This window comes from Balaenoptera ricei, chromosome X (assembly GCF_028023285.1).
Source record: "Balaenoptera ricei isolate mBalRic1 chromosome X, mBalRic1.hap2, whole genome shotgun sequence".
Taxonomy (NCBI): domain Eukaryota; kingdom Metazoa; phylum Chordata; class Mammalia; order Artiodactyla; family Balaenopteridae; genus Balaenoptera; species Balaenoptera ricei.
Genome location: NC_082660.1, coordinates 78,064,912 through 78,075,011, shown reverse-complemented (window position 1 = coordinate 78,075,011; position 10,100 = coordinate 78,064,912). Strand labels below are relative to the sequence as shown.

Sequence of the window (10,100 nt, the reverse complement as noted above, 5' to 3'; positions counted from 1 at the left end):
AGAATTTTTATTGTTAAAATGTTCATATTACCCAAAGCAATCTTCAGATTCATTTCAATCCCTATCAAAATTCCAATGGCATTTTTCACAGAAATAGAAAAAAAATTCTAAAATTTGTATGGAATCATGAAAGACCCTGAATAGCCAAAGCAATTTTAAGAAAGAAGAACACAGCTGGAGACATCATTCTCCCTGATTTCAAACTATATTACAAAGCTATAGTAAACAAAACAGTATGGTATGGTCATAAAAACAGACGAATAGATCAATGGAACAAAATAGAAATAAACCCATGCCTATACGGTCAACTTCTTTATGACAAAGAAACCAAGAACATACATTGGGGAATGGACAGTCTCTTTGATAATTTGTTTTGGGGAAACTGGACTGCCACAGGTAAGAGAATGAAACTTGACCACTGTCTTACACCATACACAAAAATTAACTCAAAATGGATTAAAGACTTGAAAGTAAGACCTGAAACCATAAAACTCTTAGAAGAAAACAGGAAGCATATGCTCCTTGACATCAGTCTTAGAGATTTTTTTGCAGGGGGGCTTTACACTAAAAGCAAAAGCAACAAAAGGAAAAATAAACAAGTGGGACTGTATCAAACTAAAAAGCTTCTGCACAGCAAAGGAAATGATTAACAAAATGAAAATGCAGCCACCTGAATAGGAGAACATATTTGAAAATCATATATCTTGGAAGGGGTTAATATCTAAAGCATATAAGGAACTCACACAACTCAATAGCAAAAACAAAAATCTGATTAAAAATTGGACAGAAAAACTGAACAGACATTTTCCAAAGAGCATATAACAAGGGAACAACAGGTACATGAAAGTATGCTCAGCATCACGGATCATTAGGGAAATACAAATCAAAACAACAATTAGATATCACCTCACACCTGCTAGAATTGCTATTATCCAAAAGACAAGAGGGAAGTATCGGTGAGAATGTGGAGAAAAGGGAACACTTGTGCCCTGTTGGTGGAAAAGTAAATTGGTGCAGCCTCAATGGAAATCAGTGTGGATGTTCCTCAAAAAGTGAAAAATAGAATATGATACCAAATTCCACTTTTGGGTATTTACCTTAAAAAACAAAAACACTAACTCAAAAAGATATCTGCAGTCTGACATTTATTGCAGCATTATTCACAGTAGCCAAATTATGGAAACAACCTAAGTGTCCATTGACAGATAAATGCATAAGGAAAATGTTATATGTATGTAACACACACACACATACACACACACACACAGTGAAATACTATTCAGGCATGAAATAATGAAACCTGTCCTTGATGACAACATGGATGGGCCTTGTCTGCATTATGGTAAGTGATATAAGTCAGGCAGAGAAAGACAAATACTATATGATCTCATATGTGAAATCTAAACAACGGCAATAACAACAAAACAAGCTCGTAGATAACAGAGAATAGATTAGTGGTTGCCAGAGACAGTGGGTAAGGGGTGAGCAAAATTAGTGAAGGGAATCAAAAGGTAGAAATTTCTAGTTACAAAATAAATAAGTCATGGGTATGTAATGTATAATACGGTGATTATAATTAATAATACTGTATTGCATAGTTGAAAGTTGCTAAGAGAGTAAATCTCAAAAATTACAGGAAAAAATCCTGTAACTATATATGCTGACATACTTTAACTAGACTTATTGTGGTGATCATTTCTCCATATATACAAACATCAGATCACTATGTTGTACAGCTGAAATGAATAAAATGTTGTATGTCAATTATACCTCAATTAAAAATATAAAATAAGTTGAAAATTTTTAAATTTTAAAAAAAGGACATTGGAGAGATACTTGTGATACAACTGCCTTGTATCTTGACTGTACCAATGTCAATATCCAGTTCTGATATTGTCCTATAATTTTTCAAAGTATTAATTTCGGGGAAACTGGGTAAACATGTCAACTATAAAAATGCAGAAGGCTGCAAATAATAAAAGAGCTTATTTGGGAGTCTAAAGAATTGCAATTCAGGAGATACATATTTGGATAAAACTGAAAGAGTGTTCCAGGGAAGAGAAAGAGTATTTTACATAGGCAAAAGCTGTGAGGCTGTACTCTGACACAAGAAAATAAATATTTGTCTTTAAGGGATGGCTGTCATGACTTGTTTTACTGTAAGGGTTCAATAAGTATCTTCAGTTTCTGCAGATCTCTGGCTGTCTTCTTTAGGACACCAACTGGTCAAAAGGTCAGCTTCCATCCAGGCTGACATGTGCTAACTTCCTCAGTGGCCTTCCAGCTCCATTTTATTTTATTTTATTTTATTTAAACTTTTTTTATTGGAGTATAATTGTTTTACAATGGGGTGTTAGTTTTTGCTTTATAACGAAGTGAATCAGTTATACATATACATATATCCCCATATCTCTTCCCTCTTGTGTCTCCCTCCCTGCCACCCTCCCTATCCCACCCTTATAGCTGGTCACAAAGCACTGAGCTGATCTCCCTGTGCTATGCGACTGCTTCCCACTAACTATCTATTTTACATTTGGTAGTGGATGTATGTCCATATATATACTACCACTCTCCCACTTTGTCCCAGCTTACCCTTCCCCCTCTCCATATCCTCAAGTCCATTCTCTAGTAGGTCTGTGTCTTTATTCCCGTCTTGCCCCTAGGTTCTTCATGACATTTTTTTTCTTAGATTCCATGTGTATGTGTTAACATATGGTATTTGTTTTTCTCTTTCTGACATACTTCACTCTGTATGACAGACTCTAGGTCCATCCCCAGCTCCATTTTAGAAATCTCTCTTAGCAATACCAAATTCATTCTGGTTTTCCTTTCACAAAATGTATGTGAGATATCTCTACATTATTTCTTACATCTGCATATGAATCTACAGTATCTCAAATAAAAGAAGTTTAATAAAAAATATATGTAAAGAGGTCACAATAACGTTTAATTTGAATGGTTACTCTCTTATTATTCCACAGATTCCATCTGAGGGCCCATATGGTGAACCCACTGAAAAAAGTCCTAAAACTTCACAAGCTCTTTTGAAATATCTTAGCCTATTTATTTATTTATTTATTTATTTATTTATTTTAATTATTATTTATTTATTTATTTTTGGCTATGTTGGGTCTTCGTTTCTGTGTGAGGGCTTTGTCCAGTTGCGGCAAGCGGGGGCCACTCTTCATCGCAGTCCACGGGCCTCTCACTATCGTGGCCTCTCTTGTTGCGGAGCACAGGCTCCAGACGCGCAGGTTCTGTAGTTGTGGCTCACGGGCCTAGTTGCTCCGTGGCATGTGGGATCTTCCCAGACCAGGGCTCAAACCCATGTCCCCTGCATCGGCAGGCAGATTCTCAACCACTGTGCCACCAGGGAAGCCCCTTAGCCTATTTATTTTTAAACAGAAGGAATCACCACGTTTTGAAAGAAGCTGATAAAAACGACTACTTTTTGGATCTATTCTATAACACAGAGAGTCAAACTTTATTTTTTAATTGGATAGAGTTTATTCTAAAGCAGTGTTTCTAAATATACTGCATGTAATTGTCACAATTGGACACGAATGCATCCTGCTAACTTAACCTGAGAGCTTTCCTTTCTCTGATCCTACGTTCACAAACTACCTTTTCTTTATAACTTGATTTCCTGCATGTGTCTTACCTACATGAAACAATATGTTCTTTATGCATTCATAAGAATGCATGGCAGTTACGTTTTTCATTTAATATTAATAAATTGACATTGTGGTTTAATTCATCAATCTCACTGAGCTTAGTTGCTTTCCCTCTTAGAGGTTGGTTGAGCTTGGTTGATTACTCCCTTGTAGATGAAATCCACTCTCAATGGGATGGCAAAATCAGGATTCTGAGTTAATCATTTGACTTTTCAACTGTGGTGAAATAACTTTGGGGGCAATATCCAGTAACCAGTCTACGTTACTGAAAACATTCTGTTCAAATTGCTATTGGGATTATATAAAAATTTATATAAATTATTCTAAACTATAAACTCTTTGAGGAGAGACAGTATGTCACATTTTCCCATTACTGTATACCTACATGTAGCATAGTTTCTGGTGCATGTTGTTGAATACATACCACTCAGTATATGTTGTCGGATAAATGAATAAATGAATTAATTAATATAAGTATTCATCAATGTTCCACATTTATTTTATTTTATTTACTTTTATTTTTGACCGCACTGCACAGGCATGCAGGATCTTAGTTCCCTGACCAGGGATTGAATCTGTGTTCCCTGCAGTAGAAGCGTGGAGTCCTAACTACTGGACCACTAAGAAATTCCCAACCAAATTTATTTTAGAGGTAAAATTACACGAGTCATTTGAGTCATAAAATTTGTATTCCTGGTAATTTAGTATAGACACATAGCTCCATTTGCCAAAAATCTCTCAACAAAGTGTTATATCACCCCAAAAAACTTACTGTCATTATTTCAGCATATGCATTCAGTTTTCTGTCACAGATGTGTTTAGTTCAATGAAAGAATGGTGAGAAATTTTATCATTAGATAACATTACACCAAAGACTGGAAAATCTCATGATACTGTTTTGTTTCCACTGTCAACAATTCCATGTACTCCCATTGTTCTTTTGTAACCAGCTTTGTTATTTCAGGGAACAGGCAATCAAAGGCTAGTTCCTCAGCATATATCCTATGGTCATAAATCTTTGTCTAAAATGTCATTCATAGGTTTGAAATTATTTTTTCCCATGGCTCTTTAAATATGTTGTCCAATTCTTAATGTTTCAAATGACTTTTCACCTTGGAATTGTAGTCAGGATGACATCAGAAACTGCTGATTATATCATTTCTTTAATATTGCCTTATTTCCTTACTAACCCCAGGTTTACAGGAGATCATAAGTGTAGTGCCAGAAAGTAAGATTTATGTGAATTCTATAAGACTAAAAGTTTGCTTGTGCCTCTTATAGAATTAAAGTCTGCCAAAAATTAGTCTGAAAAAGCAGTTACACAGAAAATTCCTTGGTCAACCATGTGGAAAATATAATTACATTTTGAATCTTACTCTAATTCCACCTTTCAAATCCACGCTTGGTGGTTGAATTATCATAGAGCTTTTCTAATACTTTATATAAAATTTCATGCTGTTAGATTTTAATAATGATATACTTGTACATATTATATTAAAAGCTAATAATATCATTCAGCATAATTCAACTTTCAAGGAAAATTAAAAGGTTACCAAGGTAAAGATAAGATTATCCCTGAATTTCTCTCTATATGCTAATCTCTGTAGCTCTCATTGTAAATAAACGTCTCAGTGCTAAAAAAGTTTGTTTTTAATACATAGTACCTTACTAAAACATTGCCAGTTTAGTATTTTGGAGAGCAATAAATTTGAAACACTTTATGTTTCATCTCTAAAATCCACCCTCAGAACCTGGGGGAAGAGGAAAAGTGGACACTTGATGTGTGAGAATTGAGGTAGTGTATATATGTCAAATTCTCACATCTTTTGGCATTCACTACTGTCTTCTACTATAACTTACTGTTTCTGGCTTTCACATAAACTAGAAGTACATGAAGAAGAGGTGGCCACAGGAAAATAGTACATTACTAGAATTTATAAAAGCCTACCTCTATTCATAAATGTTAGAGTCAATATGAGATGTTTGGCAAGCACACCGCCATCTTGTTTCAATGTCATCAGGCATTACAGTTGGATAATTTTTCCTTATTACTATCCTAAGCCTCTCACAAGTAACCATTTTACTTCCTAGTATGCCATCAGAAGAAAGAGATAAGAACTCAACTACTCTGCTACTTTTCTTTTTTTTTTTTTTTTTTTTACTTTTTGTATGTTTTTTTATTTGCTCCAGGTGGGGTCTGAACTGTCACTTGCCCGCACTCTGGATTTTTTCTGACTCCACCAAAAGGAGCCCTCGAATTGGCTAATGTGAGAAATTGGGAATGAAGACCCCTCATCCTGCCATCTTGCCGAGGGAGTCTCCTTTTCGAAAAAAATCAAAAGGTTATCTCATGAGCCTGGATGGATCCCACTCTCAGCTTTCCACAGTCCCGACCACTGAATTTCACCCCCTTTTTTGGCAGGGAGAAACGGGAGAATGCTGTTCCCAAATTCTCCTCCTTCACCTTGTTAAACTCCAAGGGGAAATAAAGAAACCCCACCACGGTAACGGTTCACCTCCAAGCTGTCTCCCTTTCTCCATCCTTGGTTAAAACCCTTTGCACATAAGGCAACGTGGAAGCTGATGTTTTTACTCATCTCACTGTTGTAAAGCACCACTATGAAGTCGGGTTGTACAGTAGTTAACAGTTTTTTTTTTTTCAGTCAGGGTGGTCTTTATTGCCTTTCCCTTGGGCTAAGCCAACACAAAGTCCTTCTGGAGACTCAAGCCCCACAGCAGGAGATGCTGGGAGATGCTGAGTTACTGCTGTCCCACCCACTTCCTCCTCAGGAGCCCCAAGCCCCACTCCTTCCTGCGCTCAGGCTGAGAAGAAAGCCAAGGTGATTGCAGTAATGAATGCTGTCGAAGAAAACCAGGGGTCCACCGAGTCTCAGAAGGTGGAGGAGGCCAGTCCTCCTGCTGTGCAGCAGCCCACCGACCCCACATCCTCCACTGTGGCCACCACGCCTGAGCCCGTGGGGGCTGATGCTGGGGACAAGAACACCACCAAAGCAGCTGATGATCAACCGGAGTACGGGGACGGCCGGGGCTTTGGCATTGGGGAGCTGGTGTGGGGGAAATTGCGGGGCTTCTCCTGGTGGCCAGGCCGCATTGTGTCTTGGTGGATGACGGGCCAGAGCCTAGCATCAGAAGGCACCCGTTGGGTCATGTGGTTCGGAGATGGCAAGTTCTCAGTGGTGTGTGTGGAGAAGCTGATGCCGCTGAGATCCTTCTGCAGCGCCTTCCGCCAGGCCACCTACAACAATTATCCCATGTACCACAAGGCCATCTACGAAGTACTGCAGGTGGCCAGCAGCCGAGCGGGGAAGCTGTTCCCGATGTGCCACGACAACGAGAGCGACACTGCCAAGGCCGTGGAGGTGCAGAACAAACAGATGATCTAGTGGGCCCTGGGAGGGTTCCAGCCCTCTGGCCCCAAGGGCCTGGAGCCCCCAGAAGAGGAGACGAACCCCTACAAAGAAGTTTACACAGACATGGGGGCTGAACCCGAGGCAGCTGCCTATGCACTGCCTCCACCAGCAAAAAAGCCCTGAAAGAGCACAACTGAAAAGCCCAAGGTCAAGGAGATAATTGATGAATGCACAAGAGAGCGGCTGGTGTACGAGGTGTGGCAGAAATGCCGGAACATCGAGGACATTTGCATCTCTTGTGGAAGCCTCAACGTCACCCTGGAACACCCTCTTTTCATCAGAGGAATGTGCCAAAACTGCAAGAACTGCTTCCTGGAGTGTGCGTACCAGTATGATGATGACGGCTATCAGTCCTACTGCACCATCTGCTGCGGGGGACACGAGGTGCTCATGTGCAGGAACAACAATTGCTGCAGGTGCTTTTGCGTTGACTGTGTGGATCTCTTGGTGGGGTTGGGAGCTGCGCAAGTAGCCATTAAGGAAGACCCCTGGAACTGCTACATGTGCGGGCACAAGGGCACCTATGGGCTGCTGCGGCGGCGAGAAGACTGGCCCTCTCGGCTTCAGATGTTCTTCGTCAATAACCACGACCAGGAATTCGACCCTCCGAAGGTTTACCCACCTGTCCCAGCTGAGAAGAGGAAGCCCATCCGGGTGCTGTCCCTGTTTGATGGAATCGCTACAGGGCTTCTGGTGCTGAAGGACTTGGGCATTCAGGTGGATCGCTGCATCGCTTCTGAGGTGTGTGAGGACTCCATCATGGTGGGCATGGTGCAGCACCAAGGGAAGATCATGTACATCGGGGACGTCCACAGCGTCACACAGAAGCATATCCAGGAGTGGGGCCTGTTCGATCTGGTGATTGGGGGCAGTCCCTGCAATGATCTCTCCATCATCAACCCTGCCCGCAAGGGACTCTACGAGGGCACTGGCCGGCTCTTCTTTGAGTTCTACCGCCTCCTGCATTATGCACGGCCCAAGGAGGGAGATGATCACCCCTTCTTCTGGCTCTTTGAGAAAGTGGTGGCCATGGGTGTTAGTGACAAGAGGGACATCTCGCGATTTCTCGAGTCCAACCCTGTGATGATTGATGCCAAAGAAGTGTCAGCTGCACACAGGGCTCGCTACTTCTGGGGGAACCTTCCTGGTATGAACAGGTCGTTGGCATCCACTGTGAATGATAAGCTGTAGCTGCAGGAGTGTCTGGAGCACGGCAGAATAGCCAAGTTCAGCAAAGTGAGGACCATTACTACTAGGTCGACCTCCATAAAGCAGGGCAAAGACCAGCATTTCCCCGTCTTCATGAATGAGAAAGAGGACATCTTATGGTGCACTGAAATGAAAAGGGTGTTTGGCTTCCCTGTCCACTATACCAACGTCTCCAACATGAGCCGCTTGGCGAGGCAGAGACTGCTGGGCCGGTCGTGGAGTGTGCCCGTCATCCGCCACCTCTTCGCTCCGCTGAAGGAATATTTTGCTTGTGTGTAAAGGACGTGAGGAAAAACCAAGGTAGTGACACAAGGTTAAACAAACAAACAAAAAACACAAAACACAACAAAATACCAAGAACGTGAGGATGGAGAGAAGTATCAGCACCCAGAAGAGGAAAAGGAATTTAAAACAAAATAAAACCCCACAGGGCAGAAATACCGGAAGGCTTTCCCTTGTAAAAAGGGTTGGACATCATCTCCTGAGTTTTCAATGTTAATCTTCAGTCCTATTTAAAAACAAAACCAAGCTCCCTCTCCACCCTCCCACCCCCGTTTTGTCGGTCAAACCTTTTGTTTTCTACTCTTTTCAGAGGGGTTTTCTGTTTGTTTGGGTTTTTGTTTCTTGCTGTGACTGAAACAAGAGGGTTTATTGCAGCAAAAAAAAAAAAATCAGTAACAAAAAATAGTAACATACCTTGCAGAGGAAAGATGGGAGAGAAGGAAAGAAGGAAATTCTATAGAAATCTATATATTGGGGTTTATTTTGTTTTTGTTGTTGTTGTTGTTGTTTTTTTTACTATATATCTTTTTTGTTGTTGTTGTCTCTAGCCTGATCAGATAGGAGCACAAACAGAGGACAGAAAATAGACACTCAGGCGGCAGAGTTCCCTCCCAGCCACTGAGCTGTCTTGCCAGCACCATTCCTGGTCATGCAAAACACAACCCAACTAGCAGCAGAGAGACGAGAACACCACACAAGACCCTTTTATACAGTATTCAGGTGCCTACCACACAGGAAACCTTGAAGAAAATCAGTTTCTAGAAGCTGCTATTACCTCTTGTTTACAGTTTATATATATATGATAGATATGAGATATATACTCTGCTACTTTTAAAATAATTAAAGATTATATTACCTTTCAGCTCTTCTTTGCATCAACTGATATAAATTCTTATAATCTTCTTCTTGTAGGTTGTTTCTTAATTTCAGACTCACATTTGCTCTTTTCTTGATATATTTAAAGTCTCAGCATTTTAATAGCATGAATATATTCTGAATATTTTAGGATTTAACTGTCTTGTTAAGAAAAATTTATATTTCTCTTTTAAAAACTCATTTAGTCGTGAACTCTATTTAAATTTTCTAAAGGTTTAGATAGAAACATAAATGTTAATTTTAAGTGAAGACATTGAATGGTCATTTCTATGATTTATTATATAATCTCTTAACATTTATAACCATTGTAAATTTTACTATTTCTTTTCCTTTCAGTGAAAATAATCTGACATTTGGCTAACTCACCCACTGCATTGAATTATTAACACTTTAAATGTAGAGATTATTTCAATCATTTAAAGTGCTTGAAATTCAAGCACTAAACAATTTTTTAAAAATATTAATTCGCCTTCATTGTTTTCAATGAAAATTTTTATACATTTTACAGTTAAAGTTTGTCAATTTTTAACCTGTATATACTGTGACTATGTTTCTTAGATGGAAAATAAAATTAACTTTATATCAGTTCTGAACTAGGTCATATATATGTTATCAAAATATCAAATGC

The 10,100-nt window shown here is 39.6% G+C and overlaps 1 protein-coding gene across 1 annotated transcript; it reads left to right on the top strand.

Moving 5' to 3' along the window:
* Positions 1-1,321: 1,321 nt before the first annotated feature.
* LOC132357102 (DNA (cytosine-5)-methyltransferase 3A-like) lies at positions 1,322-8,593 on the top strand. The gene is given in 4 exon segments (XM_059910407.1): positions 1,322-1,346; positions 6,097-6,115; positions 6,338-6,471; positions 6,474-8,593. Coding segments are annotated over 4 exon segments (2,298 nt in total).
* Positions 8,594-10,100: the final 1,507 nt, after the last annotated feature.